The sequence below is a fragment of the Sus scrofa genome, chromosome 3, assembly GCF_000003025.6.
Source record: "Sus scrofa isolate TJ Tabasco breed Duroc chromosome 3, Sscrofa11.1, whole genome shotgun sequence".
Classification (NCBI taxonomy): Eukaryota; Metazoa; Chordata; class Mammalia; order Artiodactyla; family Suidae; genus Sus; species Sus scrofa.
In genome coordinates this window covers 45,368,530-45,389,757 of record NC_010445.4, presented here as the reverse complement: position 1 = coordinate 45,389,757, position 21,228 = coordinate 45,368,530, and the positions used below count along the sequence as shown (strand labels likewise).

The 21,228-nt window shown below is 41.9% G+C and overlaps 1 protein-coding gene across 4 annotated transcripts in view; it reads left to right on the top strand.

Moving 5' to 3' along the window:
* ACOXL (acyl-CoA oxidase like) overlaps positions 1 to 21,228 on the top strand; it is a 360,188-nt gene that overhangs the window by 173,305 nt on the left and 165,655 nt on the right. For all 4 annotated transcript variants that reach the window (XM_021087042.1, XM_021087044.1, XM_021087045.1 and 1 more), the window contains exon 11: positions 11,594 to 11,710. In XM_021087042.1, coding sequence (XP_020942701.1) covers positions 11,594 to 11,710 — 117 coding nt within the window. The remainder of the gene's footprint in view (positions 1 to 11,593; positions 11,711 to 21,228) is intronic.

The window sequence follows — 21,228 nt, the reverse complement described above, 5'->3', positions numbered from 1 at the left end:
GAGCCTGGACCTCTACCCAGTAACCTCCCCCCATTCCCATTGGTGTCATAGAAGGCCAAGTGGAAAGTTAGAACTTTCACTACTACTTGGCAATATGATGCTCCACAGACTGCCATGTAAGTAGAGGCTACATGAGCATCCAGAACTCCCACCCCTACCTGGAAACAAGAGGAACTCATCCTCATCACTTAGGTGTCAACAGAGACCAAGTAGGGAACTTAAACTTCTACCTCCACCTGTCAGTAGTGATTCCTTTCATGCAGAGAAATCCATATTTAAATAAGACCCAGAGTCTCACAACATAATATGAAAATGTACCTGTTTCAATAAAACGTCACTTGTCATACCAAGAATCAGGTAGATTTCAAGCTGAAAGCAAAAAGGTGATCAATAGATACCAATACCAAGATGACAGAGATGTTAGAATAATTTGAAAAATACTTTAAAGCAGCCATCATAAAAATGCTTCAACGAGTAACTATGACACACTTGAAACACCAAAAAATAGAAAGTCTTGGCAAAGAATAGGAAATCTAGGCAAAGAAATTGAAGATATAAAGGAGAACCAAAAAGAAATTTTAGAGCTGAAAAAAACAATAACCTAAATAGAAAACTCAGTGAATGGTGTCAGCATCAGAATAGAGGGGACAGAGGAAAGAATCAATGAACTAGAAGATTTAAAAAGAGAGAATATTAATAAAACAAAGAGCTGATTCTTTGAAAAGATCAATACAATTGATAGATCTCTAGTAACACTGTCAACCAAACAAAAAGAAAACACAAATTTCTAAAACCAGGAATGAGATGGGATATTACTACTAACCCTGCAAACACTGAAAGGATAATAGAGAATACTGGGAACAACTCTGTAAACAGAAATCTGAAAACTTAGATGAAATGGGCTAATGATTTAACTCAACCAATATGTATGACAATTTGAATAACTCTATAACTATTAAAGAAATTGATTAATTAAAAAACTCCTAAAAACAACTTCAGACCAGTTGGTGTCATTTACAGAAGAATTAGCAGTAATTCTGTACAGCTCCTCCAGGAAATAGAAGAGGAAAGAACAATTTCCAAATTCATTTTATGAAGCTAGTCATATCCTGATTGCAAAGCCAAATAAAGACAATAGTAATAATAATAAAAGGAAGTTATAGAACAATATCCCTCATGAACATAGGTGCAAAATCCTTAGCAAAATATTAGGAAGAATTTAGTAATATATAAAAAGAAGTATACACCATGAGCAAGTGAGGTTTATTCCAGGATACAATGCTGGTTTAATATTCAAAAATCAAAGTAATCTACCGTATAGGCTAAGGAAGAAAAATCATGTAATCATAATTGGTGTATAAAAAGCATTTTACCCATTGAACATACATTCTTGATAAAAATTCCTGTTCAAATAGGAATAGTGAGAAATGTGCTCAACCTGATAAAGGGCATTTATAAAAACCATACAGGCATGCCTCATTATATTGTGCTTTGTTTCATTGTGCCTGGGGGATGTTGCTGTTTTTTTTTTTTTTTTAACAAATGGAAAGTTTGTGTCAACCCTGCAATCAAGCCAAGTCTATTGGCACCATTTTCCCAACAATATTTGCTGACTTCATGTCTCTGTGTCACAGTTTGGTAATTCTCACAATATTCCAAACTTTTTCATTATTATTATAGCTGTTACAATTATCTGTGATTGGTGATCTTTGATGTTACTATGATGACTTGTGGGAGGCTCAGATGATGGTTAGCATTTTTTAGCAATAAAAAATTTTAAAACTAAGCTATGTACATGTTTAAAGATATACTGTTGCACACAATTGACTACAGTGTGGTGTAAATTTAACTTTTATATGCACTGGGAAACCAAAAAATTAATGTGACTTGCTTTATTGCCCTATATGCTTTATTGCAGGAGTCTAGAACTGAATCCACAGTATCCCTGAGGTGTACAGTCAACATTATACTTTATGAGGAAAGGCTGAATGCTTTCCCTCTAAGATTAAGGCAAGAATATGTGATCAAAGCTGTAGCCAGTACAGCAAGGCAAGGAAAAAGCATGTGCATTGGAAAGAAAGTGGTAAAAGTGTTTCTGTATTCAGATGACTGGATTGTTTATACAGAAAATCCCCAGCTATTTATGAAAGACCTGGAAGTAAGAATTGAGTTCAGCAAGGTCACGGGATACAAAATAAACATGCAAATTGCAGAATGCAGTTGTATTTTTATATACAATGAACACAAGGATACCAGAATTTTAAATATAATCCCTGTACAATTGCTCATAAAAATTCAAATGCTTAGGTGCAAGTTTAATAAGACATATGTAGGACTTAAATACCGAAAACTGCAAAAGCACTGATGAAGGAAACCAAAAATCTAAATAAATGGAAAGATACTGTATTTACGGATCAAAAGATCCTGGTGTTGTAGGAACCCTTTACTTTTAAGGTTATGGATTGAGAGGGAAAGTGGAGGCGGCAGCCTTTGGGCTACTCATGCATGTCCCATTACTAAAGGCAGCCTTTTTTTTTCTTCTTTTTATGGCTGCAACTGTGGCATATGGAAGTTCCCAGACTAGTAGTCGAATCTGAGCTGCAGCTGCAAGCCTAGGCCACAGCCACAGGATCTGAGCTGAATCTGTGACCTATGTTGCAGTTTGCACCAATGCCAGATCCTTAACCCACTGAGCGAGGCCAGGGATCGAACCCACATCCTCATGGACACTGTGTTGACTTCTTAACTCACTGAGCCTCAGTGGGGACTCTGCTGAGAGCAGTCTAAAGCCAGTCTAAAGCATTAAAAAGTGGATGCCAGCCCTAAAGTGTACCCTACTGAGCTTTACTCTGCTGATGCTCACCCTCAGGGCAGGGGAACCCTGGAGAGTTTCGGGGCCTCAGTGTTTGTCTCCCTTCTCTCACTGTGGTCCAGTTTGAGTCTTCAGAATAACAGCAGGCTCTGGCTGGCCCTCTGGACAGGCAGGATACACACAGACCCTACACCTGCTATATAGTACAGAGGGGCAAGAGGAGACAAGGCCTGGTTCCCAAAGGGGTCAGCCTTCTTGCTTCCTCACACTGATAATGGCTACAGTGCTGGGGGATTCTGTGCTACTGGTGCAGTAGTGCCGATGATAGACTTTTTTCTCTATATATACATGGTTTTTGAAAATATGAAAATAATTCTACAACAAAATCATTTGGCCACCCCAGGCAGTTTCAGCTATAATTTATGGCTCCGAGTCTCCCACCATTGTGATTTTGTTTTGCAAGATCCTCTCATTAGGATGCAAAATTCTTAAAAGAAAAATCTCAAGGAATCACAGTTCTGACGACTCACGTTAACCACCATGTCACTCATAGATATTACTAAGGCAATAATTCTGAAAAGTAAATTAATTTCCCTTGTGTGGGAACCATCTGAATAACATTTAGCTTCCTCTCTAGGGTAGACTGAGGGACTCTGGAAAGAAGCTGCTGCTTCTATGGCAACGTGATGTGATGGAGGGCTCTGCTTTTACCACCTTCTCTGGCTTTATTCAGTCCACCTTGTCCCTCCCTGGAATTTGGGAAGAAGAAAATTGGCTGGTGTTCTTAGGTACATAGGGGGGGCAGGTGCTTTTGAAAGCTTCATATGCTTTCCAACAATGACACACACACACAATTTTTTCTCACATTAGTTGACAGCTTGCTTTTTTTCTGTCAGCAATTTGATTATCTTTAATTTAAAGATGAGTGAAAGAGATGCTCCTCCTCACCCTAAAAATCTTTTTATAACAGTTTTAGTGATGCTGAATAGATTAGTGCTTTGGATGAAAGAAGAAAAAAAAAAGAGTGTTTCTTCTGGGAAATTTTTAAGTGGCTTTTCTAGATCAAGGATGAATAGAATAGAGGGTATCCTGGGAGCTCAGGATAACAGTAATGACTACGGTGATGGCACCTTCCATGCCTTGAACACCTACTATGTGTCAGGTGTGGACACTATCTCCCTTCATTCTTACCATCATTGTCAGTCTGTTTTAGGGTTGAGGGACCTACAGTGAATTTGTGTAACTTGCCCAGGAAGAAAATGCTTGTGTCAGAGCCTGTGAGACTGCTTTTGTCTGATCCGAAGCCTGGGTTTTAACCACTATGTTCTGCCTCCCGTCCTGTGATACCTGGGGTGATGTCATGTTGACTTGGTCCCAGGATGGCCTCTGAGGTGGGGAGGAGGGTGGTGGATTGGGCAGCATGAAGCACCAGAAGAAAAGAACAAACTCAGTGGGGAGGCAGCCAGGTTTGCTGGGTTTCATTGTGAAGGTTTGAGCTACACACAGTGTGTCAGGTCAGCCCTCTTTCTGGTGTAATTGAACCCTCAAATAAGAAGCTCAATGGAGTTCCTGCCATGGCTAAGTAGTAACGAACCCTACTAGTATCCATGAGAATGCAGGCTCGATCCCTGGCCTCACATAGTGGGTTAAGTAGCCGGAATTTCCATGAGCTGTGGTGTAGGTTACACATGCAGCTTGAATCTGACATGGCTGTGGCTGTGGCTGTGGCTGTGGCCGGCAGCTGTAGCTCCAGTTTGACCCCTAGCCTGGGAACTTCCATGTGCCATAGGTGCGGCCCTAAAAAGACAAAAAAAGACGAAGCAGCAGCTCAAGTTGGTTGATCTTCAGATCCGAGGTGACCCAGACCAGGCTCTCTACTGGTCCTTCAGAGTCAGGCTTACAATGGTCACAATCCAACTTACGCTGTTGGCCAGAAGTGGCCCACACGATGGACATATGGGCCACAGTTATTGTGCCTCATGTTGTCTCTTATCCACAGGGCTTCTGGGGTCTCTGCTGGGGTCATCCATCAGCTGATGGGAGGAAGTGGCCTGATCCTCATCCCTTGTGGTTCTGCAGCCTGCTCCCCTTGGCGTGGGCTTCTAGTGCTGATGGATGGGGCAGACAGCCTTTGCAGTCTAGGGTAGCAGAATGTTAGTCCCTACCAGACCAGGACTGGCCTTGACTTTAGGCCCACGGGATTCCTGCTGGAGAGGGCCTTTACATTCCTGGGGTTTGATTTGATGTAACTTTCGAGAAAGGAAAAATTAAAACAGCATAGGCTCTTTGTCTCTGTACTCTCTGGCCAAGAAAACCCGGGCTCTCCTCTCTGTGTTTATGCATTTGGGGCAGCTGTCCTGCTCTCCCTGTAGAGCCTTTGACACTGACACCAAAGCACCCCCATTTTTTTCTGTATCTGAATCTTTCTAACATTTAAAAATTGTCATTGACCCCATCACAGCCATCGAACTTCATCTATTCTATTCTGTGGTTGGACGGATAGACCCTTAAAAGGTGGGGGGAAAAAAGTGTTTGGAAGGTGCAGAAGTTACTGGGTGGGATCTCTGCAGGACTGGACAGGCACTTGGAGGAATATTCCCTGGGACCATGTTGCATATTTAATCACAATCCAAGCTGCTGTTAAAGAAGCACTCATCTCTATACTGTGTTTATATGCCTCTTCCATCTCTCCTACAAGATGGACTGAGAGTTGCCCATTGGAAGAGTGACAGCTAAGAGAAAGTGGATGGAAACTGTCAAGCCTGGTGATTCAGGGCAGGATTGCTTTGTCAGAACCTCAGGGAAAACTACTAAATGTTCAACTTTAAAAGAAAATAGCAAGAGTTATGTGCAGCCTGGCCCTTGGGTGATCCCAAACTTGACCCCAAGTGGGGTGGGGTGAGTTTGGGTGTGGTGAGGCTCAGGGCTGGGAGTCAGGTGTCTGTCCCATGCATTAATGGGTAATAAGGAGCCAGGATTTTACATCCTGGCTGCCCAGCTGACCCCATGCCATCTTCTGGGTCCACCCAGTGCCATTAAAATCTTTTGCTTTGTAACATAATTTCCCTTTGGGTTTCCATGTCCAGGAACAGCACAAAGAAGGGGACAAAGAGGGATAGGATGAGCTGTGGGCTCTCTGGAAGGCTGGAGGGCTCCACTGGGGCCAGTAGGAATTGGGTCCAGTGGTCCACCCTCATTCCAACCTGTCTGGACCCTGTTAATGAGGGAAGGTGGCACAGGGAGTGTGGCTGGGCTCCAGAATTTGCACAGCTTTTGCCTGCAGAGGTCGGCCCTTTGACAGCAAAGGAGGCAGGCTCTGTCCTCTGGCAGTGAGGATGCCTGTGGACCATTTTGTACCCCCAGCAGGTCTCAGGATCAAGGACAGAGGCCCAGCCCCATAACTCCTCTCCTTCCAATCTGACTGGCTGTCATTCAGAGCAGGCTGATGCAATGATGCTACAGAGCAGGAAACATGCAAAGCAATTATCTTTTTAGTAGGTCACTGGCCTCCTTTGGGAGAAGAGACCAGAGGGAGGACTGGGATGGCGGGCAGCACGGCCTCCCCCAGAGGCTGTGCGTGCAGTAGCTGCGCTAGTGATTAATAGCCGTGTCACTTTCCATGAAGGCTGCTTTAAGCAGCCGTGTTCAAAATTGAGTGGGAATGAAATAAAACAACCCCAAATAAGTGTTTCCTCTAGTCCTTATGAGTTGCTGGAACCCAGAAATAGCTTCTCAAATCTATAATTTTAAGTGGCATTGTTCACGGATACTGTGGTCCACAGGCATCACTTGCTGTTTTTCAAGACGGTGAAAAATTCAAGCTCAGTGATTCTGGGGTGTTTTGCTGGCCCTGAAATAAAAATTATGTTTGCAGAGAAAAATATAGGCTTTACATTTGTTTTTAAAGGAAAATAGTAACCCAGCAGAGGAAAAGGATAGGAAGAATATTGTGTCTATACGGATCATAAATTGGAATGGTAAAAACATCTCGCAGGCAGTAACTGGGGATTATGGTCTTGTGAGCTGCGTTCAGGGCCATGGGCCGGGACCCTGGCAACTGGAGGACCAGCCTGGACCATCATGGCCCTCTGTGAGGTTGACTGGGGCCGGAGTAGGTAAATAAGAGGCTGACCGGAGTGGCAGGGAAGGGTTCCTGCTCTGGCCAAGCCCTCTCAGAGCACAGTCTTGAGCCCCATCTCTCTGCTGCCTCTGTTGGAGCCAGGCTACCAGCTTGGGAGTTGGTGGTGGCCACCTCAGAGTCTCAGGGATGACTCTGGGTGCATCTCTGGGCAGGAGAAGGTGCATCGGCCTTTAGGGTCATATTTTCCCCCAGAGAAGCCAGAGAGCACATGTGATGGGTGAGAAGCTGGTGGGGACCTCCCAGCTCAGTGCTTGGGGAACTGTCAGTATCTTGGGCTGGAGAAAAGGAGGGAAAGAGTGTGGGTGCTGCCTGCCTTCCACCCCCCACCCCCGCTTTGTTTCTTTCATGTCCTTAGAAAAACCCAACAAAAAACCAGTGGTGTGTGGGCTGCTGGGCATAAGGGTCGGGTGGGTTCCTCATCTTATTTGCTTCCTCCATCACTGTTGTAACAGCCCACTGGCTCCCACCCAGCATTCCACTGTCTGCCAGTTGTGCTTTTATCAGGACATCTAGGAACAAGCAAACATTCTGAGGACACGTGGAAGGACGGATGGTGGAGTTGGGTGTGTTGCTGCTGGGAGATGGCAGGATACTGTCATGCAGCTTTCAGCCTTTCCCATACACTCACACCTGGCCAGGCTGGGACACCTGAAGACAGAACAGGCCTTCCCTCCACGTGCTATGAGTCTGGCCACAGGTGCTGTTTTAAAACCGTAAGTTGTGTTAGTTGTTTAGGTGTGAGGTTAGGAGGGAACATATCAGGATGTGACTGCCATTGAAAATGTAGCTTGTTACTCAAAGTTGCCAAGAGGTGAATGTCTGCCAGGCCTCTCAGGGCCACAGGGGGAGGCACCAGGGACAGCCGGGAGATGGAGGGGGGAGGATAAGAGCCTTTCCTGTGGGAAGGCATGGGCAAGGCAGGGTAAGCAGGCCAAGCAGCTTTAGGATTTTCCAGTTTAGGCTAGTTTGAATGATTTCAGCAGGTTTGGGGCATGCAGCCTCTCCTAGTGGTCTGGTGTCTGGCCAGGGGGAGATTAGGGCAGGGGGACAGCGACCCAGAGCAAAAGAGGCTTTGAAGGAGGTGGTGGCTGTGTGGGCTCTGGAATGACTGGTTGGCAAATGCAAGATGTAATCCTTTGCTTTCTTGAGGAACTGACTATTCCTGGGAGGGGCAGTCCCTCCAGGGACAGCAAGGGCCCAGATGTCAGTGCATCAAAACATGTGGTTATACAGGTACTCACGGCTCCAGCTTGGAAGGAAGAAGCACTCCCTCCTGATGGGAGAAGTGGCAGGTGAAATGCTTGGAGCATTCTGGGAAAAGCAGCTGGTGGCTTTCATCACTTAGATTTGGTGTTTGAAGGGAGAGGAGAGAATGTCTCAATGGGAGGAGAGGGCTGAGCCACCAAAAATTGACATGTGGCAGTTAGGGGTGAGGTTGGCTGCAGGCAGAGCCCTACCTGGACAGAGGCCCAAGATGGGAAGGTGTCTGCAGAGCATAGCAGAGAAAATGATTAGAACATTCAAGTGAGGCCAAAGTAGGTCTTGAATGCCAATCTGAGGCATTTGGATTTTATGCTGCAGGAGCTGGCCAGGGCTGTTGTGCCCTCAGGACTTCTCGTAATGAATTCATAAAATCCTACAGATACACACTTGGCCATATATCATAGTCACAGAACTTAATTAACAAGTTAGGTTGCTGATGTGAATTTATTCTGAATGAAAAAAAAGAAATCCAGGGCAGGGTTTGAAAACGCACAGCCTCCCCAGGCTTGCAGGTAATGTTGGTGCACAGGAAGGGCTGTGGGGACCATGTGGATTGTGGGGACCAGCCATGCCATGTCCAGAAGGGTTGATGGTCTGGGTTCCAGGGGTTCACATCATGGGAATGGAGTCCAGAGTTGCCAGATCTTGTTTGTTTGCCAGAAAGGCTGGAAATGCAGATTCTTATTGTGAAATCACCTGGTCACTTGGCAGTGCCTTAGCTACACTCTTCCCTCCCTGTCAGCACAATGGAAAGTACTGTGAGGCTGCATGTGGACCCTTGGTGGCCTCTTTCTTCCCTGCTCTTGTTACCCTAATTTAACCATGAGGGTCAAAGAGGAAAGGGGGTGATTACAAGGTGGTGTTGGGGAACCGAGGAGGGCAGGTTGGGGGGCAGATCTGGCATCTAAAGACATTCCGTGAGTTTGGAGTGGGCAGCTCTGTGGTACTTCATCTCTATTTCCTCCTTGGCAAGGCTCATTCATTCTGTGTGTGTGTGTGTGTGTGTGTGTGTGTGTGTGTGTGTGTGTGTGTGTGTGTGTTTAGGGCTACACCTGTGGCATATGGAGGTTCCCAGGTTAGGGATCGAATTGGAGCTGTAGCTGCCGGCCTATGCTATAGCCACAGCAACTCAGGATCTGAGCTGCGTCTGTGACCTACACCACAGCTCATGGCAACACCAAATCCTTAACCCACTGAGCAAGGCCAGGGATCGAACCGGTGTCCTCATGGATCTAGTCAGGTTTGTTAACCACTGAGCCATGACGGGAACTCTGCTCATTCATTCTTTCTTTCATTCAGCAAATATTGAGTATCTGCTGAGTGCCAGCCAAGACACAAAGAAAATTTGATGGGATCCTGTCTCAAATTATTGTGTTATTGCAATTATTTTTCTGCAAAAGAAAAACTCAAAAGTGTTGTGATCTGTCCCTTTCTCTTGCTGTTGCCATGTGAGTGATGCTTCCTGCAATGATGTTCTGGTACCAGATAAGGAAATCCTGGTGACTGAGATGGGGCAGGATGGGCAGAGGGAGGGGATGGATGCATGAAGCTCCCCTGTCTTCGCCACCTGGGCTGCTTCTGTTGGTATCCCCGGCTGTGAGCTTTGGGCTGTGAGCTTCAGGCTATGAGCTCAGTGGCCAGGCCTGAGCCTTCTTGACCTGGTGGACTCCCAGTGCCTAGTGTGGTGCCAACCCAGAGTAGGCATGCAGAAGTTCCCGAGAGAAGCAAATTGCATATGGCCATGTCTGGGTTCCAGGGGACAAGAGTTTAGCCACAACCACCATAGGAAAAATTACAGTATCATCACAGCATCTCAAAATGAAAGTTGAGTGTAGGGACAGATTGAGTTTGTAAAATGACCCGCCATTATGATGACACCATTATTGGGGCTGTGATGGTTTTGTTGGCTTCACAATGATCCAGAGAAAGCTGAGAGGTTTTCCTCCAGACTCTCAGGCTCATGTGGCATTGTGCCCCATTGTGGTTGGGGTGGACTGAGTGCATGGGCAAAGGCAGGGTGGGGTTGTGTTCCTTACACAACCATCTGTGGGGGGTTGGACTGCATCTGGGGAAGCTGTGTCCTTAGAAAATGAGCCTGTGCTCACAGTGTGCCCCTGTGTGCTTGTTGTGAGGTCTGGCCTCCTTGCCTCCCACCCTGCACGACACGGCAAGTGGTAAATCCCAGATGCTTCATGAACTGAAAAGATCATGGTGTCTTTTTCAAATTACAAACAGGAACAACATTAAAGCATGAATTTATGTTCAAGCAAGTATCAACTATAAAAAGATTTTGAAATTTTCTCTTTCCTCTCTCCCCTTGAGTGGTTGAGGGATATCCTCATTTCATGGTCTCTGAAGCACAGGTTCGCCCTGCCTCTTTGATAACCGAGCTCCAAGTGCACCTGTGCCCATGCGCCAGTGTGTGTGAAATGTTTCAGAGACGGACATTAAGTTCAGAGCTGTGCACAAAAGGGAGGCTGCCAAGCCCAGGATCTTAGATTGTTAGCTTGCACGGGGCAGAGGCCCTAGACAGGCTGGGCTCTGACTGTCTGCAGCCGCAGGATTCTATAAGACTAATCCATGGGTGACGCCTGGGGATGATCCCATACCACTTTATAAGCTGCCCCAAGGAGGGCCTCCATCCACCCTGACCCAGCTGCTTCAGAGCTGAAGGCAGTGCTGTCCACAGGGCACAGGGGTCCAAGCAGAATGTGAACACCTTTCCCACGAGGAACTGCAGGCAGGGATGTAGAAGGGTTGAAAATAATGAATCGCCTGGGAATCTGACAGAAGCACCAGTGTTAGCATCGCTGCCTTGTTGAGACTGTCCTTTTGAAATATGTCCCAAGATATGGCTCCTATCCTATTCATCATGTCAGAAACTTAGTAAAGCTGAATAATTAATGATCGCAGGGTACTAGGAACTGTAAAATGCCATGTAAATGTTAAGGGGTAAAAATTACTCTGTATTTTAAATAGATATGCTGCTTTAAACATATTCCATGACGGAGGAGTTCCCTTGGCTTAAAACAACACAAATTTTGTGTTCTCTTGTGGCTCAGTGAGTTAAGAATCCACTGCTATCCTTGCTGTGGCTTGAGTCCCTACCATGGCTCTGGTTCCATCCCTGGCTCTGGAACTTCCACAGCCGTGGGTGTGGCCAAAAAAATATTTCATGGTGGGAAGGTTAATTTCCAAAGGAGCTAAAAAGCTTTTTGTTGGACTGTCTTCAGAAACTTTTGACATCTTTTTACCTCAATTGCATTTGGGGAGATTCAGATACCCTGGATGCCGAAGGATTTGAAAGGCAGATGGCGGCTTGGGATGCCGTTGTCCCTTGGATTTTGGTAAATTTGTGTCTGCTTGATTCTCTCTAGCCGGAGGCAGTTTGGGCCCAAAGCCAAGGAGGAGGTCAAGATTATCGAGCACCAAACACAGAACATGCGGCTGATGCCTCACCTGGCCACGGCTTTGGCCTTGACCTTCGTGAGCAGGTGAGGTGGCTCTGGGGCTTTGCCCTCTCAAGGGAGGTGAGTCTGGGTCTCAGGCTTTAATGGGTGAGAGGAGAGGGGCAGGCAGGGGCTTCCCTTATTTATTTATTCATTGTTTATTTATTTAAAAAGTTTCCTTTTAACTGCACACATGAAGGAGTCTGTGGTTAAAATCCGGTGCTCAGGTTAAGCACAACACCCAAATCAGGGTGTATATGATGAAGGGGAGCCACGAAAAATTTGGCAAGTCTCAAAATGACATTTCTCCAGAGTTTCCAAAAAAAACAGATTCCAACAGTTCAAATTTCTCTCCCTCTGAAAAAGGTTCTGATTTCCACGAATATCTTCAAAATTAAGTCAAGGTATGTCGATGTGGTGGCAGGCATCAGGTTACTGAATAAAACAGCAGTGATGGTACTGTAAACTCACGCACAACTTCATGTTTTATGGCTGGCTTTTACCCATGTCTCCTAACACACAACAATGCCTGGGCAGTTGTGTGTCATTCTCACACTATGAAGATCAGAAAGTCAGGGACTTGCCTAAGATCACAGGTCCAGGAGTAGGTGGATGGAGAATATAACTCCAGACTTTGGACCCTTACTGGTGTTCTCCCCTCCTTTTGCAATCTTGTTTCTTGCATTAAGTACCTGAATTAATTTCTGAATAATTTAGAATTGGTGTGTGTTTGGAATTGACTGCACCAACGGGTAAGCTGGGGCCAGAGTTTAGGATAAGAAGGTAATTGAAAAGATTCCACCTGTCTAGCGTGCTGCCAGCTTGTAGGGGGCTGGGCTGGGAGGAGCTTGGATGGGTGCCCCATTGCCCTTACTGCACTTAAGGCTGAGTTTGAATAGTGAATCCCGCAGAATGGGTTTGGGAATCAACACTACAATTGATCCAAGTCCCCTGGGAGAAACTGTAAATCATTTACCTCTAACATCTTGCTTAAAATGTTTTTGAGGTGTTCTCGTCATGCCTCAATGGTTAACGAATCTGACTAGCATCCATGAGGGTGCAAGTTCGATCCCTGGCCTCACTCAGTGGGTTAAGGATCCGGCCATTGTGGTGAGCTGTGGTGTAGGTTGCAGCCACAGCTCGGATCCTGTGTTGCTGTGGCTGTGGCTGTGGCTGTGGTATAGGCTGGCAGCTGCAGCTCTGACTCAACCCTTAGCCTGGGAACCTCCGTATGCCGCAGGTGCAGCCCTAAAAAGCAAAAAATAAACAATAATGTTTTTGAATGTCTTTTAATTCACGTTGAACACAGATTTTAGTGTTCGATGAGTTTTGACAAGCACGGACGCTTGTGTAATGAACAGGGTGGTAGCCCCACCTCACCACCACAGCAGAGATAACCACCTTTCTGATTTCTATCCAATTAGCTTCTTTTTGCCTTTTCTTGACCTTCTTATAAATGGAATCATACAGTCTGTCTTTGTGTGTGTCCATTTTATTTCATTCAGTGTAATGTCTTGGTGTTCTTCAATGTTGTTGAGGGTTTAATTTTTACTGCTGAGTAGTAGCATTAAATGAATAAACCCCATATTTAATTCTTTTATTTTTTTTTAATTTTGACTGTTGATTTTATTGATTAAACAAATTAACAACAAGGAAAAATAAAGCTACATGTAAACTTAGCACAGTTGTAATTTATTTTCAAAAACTAAAGAAAACAAATATCTATAATAACTCTTATGTTTTACTCAGTGAAATCGCTATGGGTCATCAGGAGGCAAAAATTTACCGCAAAATATCTGTGTTAATTTTCATTTACTACCTACTCAGCTATGTGATGCTACATAATTAATTAACCCGACATTTTAATTTTTTCAAAAAAATAGATTAAGCATCTGATCTGTGCCAGGGATTTTGACAGGTGTGGAGGAAATTAAGGAGAATAGTATCTAGTCTTTGAATTTTATTTTATTTTTTTAATTTTTTCCCCCTATACAGCATGGGGATCAAGTTGTCCTTACATGTATACATTTTTTCCCCCACCCTTTGTTCTGTTGCAACATGAGTATCTAGACATAGTTCTCAATGCTACTCAGCAGGATCTCCTTGTAAATCTATCCTAAGTTGTGTCTGATAAGCCCAAGCTCCCGATTTCTCCCACCCCCTCCCTCTCCCATCAGGCAGCCGCAAGTCTATTCTCCAAGTCCATGATCTTCTTTTCTGTGGAGATGTTCATTTGTGCTGGATATTAGATTCCAATTATAAGTGATATCATATGGTATTTGTCTTTGTCTTTCTGGCTCATTTCACTCAGTATGAGAGTCTCTAGTTCAATCCATGTTGCTGCAAATGGCATTATGTCATTCTTTTTTATGGCTGAGTAGTATTCCATTGTGTATATATACCACCTCTTCCGAATCCAATCATCTGTTGATGGACATTTGGGTTGTTTCCATGTCCTGGCTATTGTGAATAGTGCTGCAATGAACATGCGGGTGCATGTATCTCTTTTAAGTAGAGTTTTGTCCGGATATATGCCCAAGAGTGGGATTGCTGGGTCATGTGGAAGTTCTATATATAGATTTCTAAGGTATCTCCAAACTGTTTTCCATAGTGGCTGTACCAGTTGACATTCTCCACACCCCTGCTAACACTTGTTATTTGTGGACTTATTAATGATGGCCATTCTGACTGGTGTGAGGTGGTATCTCATGGTAGTTTTGATTTGCATTTCTCTTATAATCAGCGATGTTGAGCATTTTCTCATGTGTTTGTTGGCCATCTGTATATCTTCCTTGGAGAACAGTCTATTCAGGTCTTTTGCCCATTTTTCCATTGATTGATTGGCTTTTTTGCTGTTGGGTTGTATAAGTTGCTTATATATTCTAGAGATTAAGCCCTTGTCAGTTGCATCATTTGAAACTATTTTCTCCCATTCTGAAAGTTGTCTTTTTGTTTTCTTTTGGGTTTCCTTTGCTGTGCAAAAGCTTTTCAGTTTGATGAGGTCCCATGGGTTTATTTTTGCTCTAATTTCTATTGCTTTGGGAGACTGACCTGAGAAAATATTCATGATGTTGATGTCAGAGAGTGTTTTGCCTATGTTCTCTTCTAGGAGTTTGATGGTGTCCTGTCATATATTTAAGTCTTTCAGCCATTTGGAGTTTCTTTTTGTGCATGGTGTGAGGGTGTGTTCTAGTTTCATTGCTTTGCATGCAGCTGTCCAGGTTTCCCAGCAATGCTTGCTGAAGAGATGTTCTTTTTCCCATTTTATGTTCTTGCCTCCCTTGTCAAAGCTTAATTGACCATAGGTGTCAGGGTTTATTTCCAGGTTCTCTATTCTGTTCCATTGGTCTGTCTGTCTGTTTTGATACCAGTACCACACTGTTTTGATGACTGTGGCTTTGTAGTATTTCTTGAAGTCTGGGAGAGTGATGCCTCCTGCTTGGTTTTTGTTTCTCAGGATTGCTTTGGCGATTCTGGCTCTTTTGTGGTTCCATATAAATGTTTGGATTGTTTGTTCTAGTTCTGTGAAAAATGTCATGTAAACCCAATTTTTTTAAATCCATTTCTCTCACTGATGAACATTCTGGTTGTTTTGGGGCTTTTAGGTACTATGAAGAAGCTACAATGAATAGCCTACCACAGGTCTTTCATTTTTCTTAGGGTAAATGCCTACAAAGGACTTGCTGGGTACATGTACATCCAATTTTATGAGAAATTACCAGTTTTTCATAGAGGTAGTGTCATCTTATACTCTCTAGGCAATGTACCAGCATTCCAGTTGCTCTGTGTCATTGCCAGATGGTGTTATTGTCAGATTTTGTCTTGTTTTCTGTTTTAATTTTTTTGGTCTTTCTAATGGTTGTAATTTTATTACCCTAATAACTAATGATATTGAGTATCTTTCCATGTGCTTATTTGTCATCTGTGTGTTTTCTTTGGTGGAGCATCTGTTCAGATCTTTCACCCATTTTTCAGTTGGGGTGTTTGTTTCCTTACTGTTGAGTATCAGAGTACTTTATATATTCAGGATAGCTTCTCTGGTGTCACAGATGTGATTTGCAAATATTTTCTCTGTCTGTCACTGTTCCTTTTATTCTCCTAAAAGTGTCTTAAGCAGAGCAACTGTTTTTAATTTAGATTTGATAGCTTTAAGTTTTGACTTGTTTTGAAATTGGATAATGTGAGTTCTTTTTTCATAATTGTTTTGGGTCTTCTCACTCCTTTTTCCCTTTATGTACTCATGTTAGAATCAGCTTGTAAATATCTGCAAGAAAGATGGCTGGTCTTTTGCTTGGGATTTTGTGGAATTTATAGATCAAATTGTGCTGACCTAATAGCAACAACAAAAAAAGACAAAAAAGACAAAAAAAAAAAAAAAGACAAATTGTGCTGACCTGACTTCTTAATGTCAGAGACTTGCAATTCATGGACATTGTATATCTCCATTTATTAAAGGTCTTAGATTTCTAGCTTCAGTGTTTTGCAGTTTTCAGCATGCAGATTCTGCATATATTTTGTTCTATTTATACCTAAGCATTTTACCTTTTTGTGGTTAGAGTTGTTTATTTCTAGTATATAGGAATACTCTTTACTTTAGTGTTTTGATCTACAATCTTGTAGATTTTAATGCATATAGGAGTCTTCAGAATTATCTATTTCTTCTCAAATGGCTTTTTGTGTATTTCATCTAATTTGTCAAACTTATGGCAGTTAGTGTTGGTTGTGGCATTCCCTTATCATCCTTTTAATGGCTGTGGAATCAGTAGTTATTTTCCCTCTTTCATTCCTGATCTTCTGTTCTCTCTGTGTCTTCCTTCCCCTCATCAGTTTGCATGGGTTTATCAATTGCACTCCTTTTCCAAAAAAACCATATTTGATGTGATTGATTTTCTCTAATGTTTTCTGCTTTCAATTTTAAAATATCTGCTCTTTGAAACAATTAAAAGAAATGTTTAGTATTTCTTTCTTCTACTTGCTTGACTTTAATTTGTTCTCTCTTTCTTCTCTCTCTCCCCCCTCCCTCTCTCTCCTGCTCTCTCTGTCTTAAGGTGAGAGGTTAAGTTACTGCTTTGAGACCTTTCTTTTTGTCTAACCATTTAGTACTAAAATTTCTCTCTAAGTATTGCTTTAGTGGCATTCCTCTACCTTTATTTTTTCTTTCTTTCTTTAAGGGCTGTACCTGTGGCATATGGAAGTTCCCAGGCTAGGGGTCAAATTGAAGCTGCAGCTGCTGGCCTATGCCACAGCCACAGCAACTGGGGATCTGAGCTACGTCTGCAACCTACACTGCAGCTGGTAGCAGCACCAACCCTTAACCCACCATGCGATACCAAGGATCGAACCTGCATCCTCATGGATACTAGTTGGGTTTGTTACTGCTGACCCATGACAGGAAACGCCCCCTCCCCTGCTTTTGATAAGTTGTATTTTCATTTTCACTTCATTCAATTCAAAATAGTTGACAATCTTCCTTGAGACTTCTGCTTTGACTGCTTTGATTATTTAGAAATGCTGTCGTGGTCCAAGAATACTTTCACATGAAGGATTTGTTCTTTCAAACTTAAGGCCCAGAACACACACACACACACACACACACACACACACACACACACACACACACTTAACACATTCCACATTGAGAAGAATATGTATGTTGTCATAGTTGGGATGGTAGTTCTATAAATGTCAATTAGGTTAAGTTGTGCTCTGCAGACCACACACATCTTTATTGATTTTCTGCCTACTTGTCTATCAAAGGTTGAGAGAAAGGGGCTGGCACTTCCAACTACAATTATAAAATTGTCTGTTTCTCCTTTCAGTTTTAGTAGTTTTCGTCTCAAGTATTTTGACTTTTTTAGAGGCATGTACATACATGGATTATTATATTTTCTTGGAGAATGGACCCCTTTATCATTACGTAATTTTTCTCTTAACCCCCAAAGCATTTCTTTTCCTGAAGTCTATTTTTGCATATTAAGCTGACTCTTCCGGGTTTCCTTTGTTTAGTGTTTTCATGGCACATATTGCTTCTTATACTTATGTTTAATCTGGCTATATTTTTTTAAGTGGGTTTCATTGTAAAACAGAGTAGGGTTGGGTCTTGATTTTTAAATCCAGTTTGAAAATCTGACTTTTACCTGGTGTGTTTAAACCAGTTGCATGTTAAGTGAATATGTTTGGATTAAAATACATATTGATGGCTGATTTTTATTTTCTCCATCTGTTTTTTGTTCCCTTCTCCTTTTTCCCCTGCCTGCTCTTGGATTAATTAAATACTGTTTATCATTCCATTTTATCTCTTTTATTGACATTATTTATATTTTTTTGGAAAATGCTTCAATTGTTGACCCAGGATTTACAGTGTACATCTTTAGTGAATTAGAGACTATGTTGATCTATTACACAGCTTACCCTGTAGGGTAAGGACCTTAAACAGTGTATTCCCAACTCCTTTCTCCCATTCTTTTCTCTGCTATTGTTGTTGCATAATTTACTTTTAAATATGCTGCAAACATTCAATACATTGCCCCTATTTTTTGTATAAAGTTACATTTTAGAGCAATTAAAAATAAGTCATATTTAATTTTATTTTGCCTTTACTTACTGAATTTCCATCATTTCAAATTTACTTGTATAGGTCCAGATTTCTAATTGATACCATATTTGTTCTGCCTGGAGAACTTCTAACATTTCTTGTAGAATTGTTTTGCTAGTGATGAATTCTCCCCATCTTTGTTTTTTGAGATAGCCTTTATTTCTATTTTTTCAAAATACATTACCAATATATCAGAATTCTAGGCTGATAGTTTATGTTTCTTTGAGTACCTAAATGATGTTGCTCTATAGGATTCTTGATTCCTTGATTCTCGTAAGAAAACAGCCATCAATTTTCTGGATATTTCTCTATAGTTCTTATATAGTCCCACTTTAACTACTTGAAAATTTTTTGAGGTATAGTTGATTTACAAGAATGTGTTAATTTCTTCTGTATAGCAAAGTGATTCAGTTATACATATATATTCTTATATTCTTTTCCATTTTGGTCTGTCAAAGGATATTGAATATAGTTCCCTGTGCTATACAGTGGGGCCTTGTTCTTTAACCATCACATATATACTAGTTTGCATCTGCTAATTCCAACTCTCACTCCTTTCCTCCCCATCTCCCTCCTCCTTGGCAACCATAAATCTGTTCTCTATATCAGTGAGTTTGTTTTTGTTTCATAGATATGTAGATTTGTTTCATATTTTAGATTCCACATATAGGCAATATCTTTAGTACTTGTCTTTCTCTTTCTGACTTACTTTGCTTAGTATGGTAACCTCTAGGTCCATCTGTGTAGTTACAAATGACATGATTTCATTCTTTTTGATGGCTGGGTATATTCCATTGTACATATGTACCATATTTTCTTTATCCATTCCTCTGTTGATGGACATTTAGGTTGTTTCCATGTCTTGGCTATTGTAAATAGTGCTGCTATGAATGTAGGGGTGCATGTATCTTTTTGAGTTATAATTTTATTTAGGGTATATACCCAGGAGTGGGATTGCTGGATCACATGTGCAACTCTATGTTTAGTTTTTTGAGGAACCTCCATACTGTTTTCCATAGTGTCTGCACTAATTTACATTCCCACCAGCAGTGTAGGAGGGTTCCCTTTTCTCCACATCCTCTCCAGGATTTGTTATTTGTAGACTTATTAATGATGGCCATTCTGACTGGTGTGAGGCGGTATCTCATTGTAGTTTTGATTTGTGCTTCTCTAGTATTTCACAATGTTGAGCATCTTTTCATGTGCCTCTCGGCCATTTGTACGTCTTCTTTGGAAAAATATGTATTTAGATCTTCTGCCCATTTTTTGATAGGGTTGTTTGTTTTTTTGTTGTTGAGTTGTATTAGTTGTTTGTGTATTTTGGAAATTAATCCCCTGTCAGTTGCATCATTTGCAAATATTTTCTCCCATCCCACAGGTTATCTTTTCATTTTTTAATAGTTTCCTTTGCTGTGCAAAAGCTTGTAAGTTTGACTAGGTCCCACTTGTTTATTTTTGTTTTTCTTTCTATTGACTTGAGAGACTGACCTAAGAAAACTTTTGTACAATTTATGTCAGAGAATGTTTTGCCTATGTTCTCTTCTAGGAGGTTACATCTTATGTTTACGTTTTTAAGCCATTCTGAGTTTATTTTTGTGCATGATGTGAGGGTGTGTTCTAACTTCATTGATTTTACATGCAGCTGTCCAACTTCCACTTTAACTGCTTTTAAGATTTTTTCTTTTTCTTTGATTTTCAGAGTTTGATTATGTTGGCCTAGGTGTGGTTTTGTGGTTTTGTGTGTTTGTGCTGTTTGTTGAGCCTCTGGGATCTGTGGGTTAAAGTTTTTCATCAAATTTGGAAATATTTTGGCTATTATTCCTCCAAGTGTTTGTACTGCCCCATTATTTTTTTTCCTTCCTACACAGAGGTTAACCTGCTTCATATTGTCCTGCATGTCACTGAGGTTATGTTCTTTTGTTCTCTATACTTCAATTTGGATAATGTCCATGGATCTGTCTTCAAGTTCTCTGGTCCTTTCTCACAACATCCAATCAACTAAAAAGTGCTGGCCCCTCCCCAGAATTCCGTTCATCAAGGCTTCCTCTAGCCTTTGTTCTTTGACAGCTCTTTGAGAAAATGTGATTTTCATTTCATCCATTTTTCCTTGCTATTATTAATGGAGCAGAAGTCTCTGGTGTCCTTTTATATCTTAGCCCTGTGACATTTCCTTTAACCTTATTGACTCTATCTGAAGTTGCTGCTAACTCTCTGCAAAGCGTTCCTCACCCCATATATGCATTTTGGTTTCACCCCTCCAGCCCTACTTCAGTTAAGCCAGATAGTTCTTGACACATAGTTTGGTCTTCAGTGGTTCTCTAATGTGCTTTTAAAAAACTACAGACTCTCTGCACCCCCTCCCATAATGCGAATTCACCTGATCTAGGGAGCATCCCAAGGAATCCAGAGTGTGTATACTTAAGCTCCTTGGAGATTCTTATGAACAGCCAGGGTTGAGAACCACAGTAACTTTTTAGGGAGTTTCCTAGGGTGACCTGGAAATAAATTTCATTAACAGTTAGGAAACAGCAGTATTAAAGTATCATGAAAATTTATATTGGATCAAAATAACTTGACAGTGAAACCTACAAATATTTTGCATGCATGCCAAAGGCAAACAAAATTTTTGTTTGAATTTTTTGCCCTGTAGAACTTGTAACTATTCTGAAGAGGCAAGGCTATCTGTACATTCACTTCTTAAACTGCCTTTTACACATCCACGACACAAGAATTTACCAGACCGTAGAACCAAAAGGCACTATTCCACATGTATAAGTTCATATATTTAACAATACGTGTTTGTACGTATGTATATATAAATTTATATATACGTATATACACACCTATTTTTATATGTAACAAGAGCATTATATGTATCTGCATGTTTCCATTTTCTTCAGCTGCATTTTTATTTTTTAGATTGATTTAAGCTTCACATAGTTGATTTTGTAAGAACTGTTTTGGCACT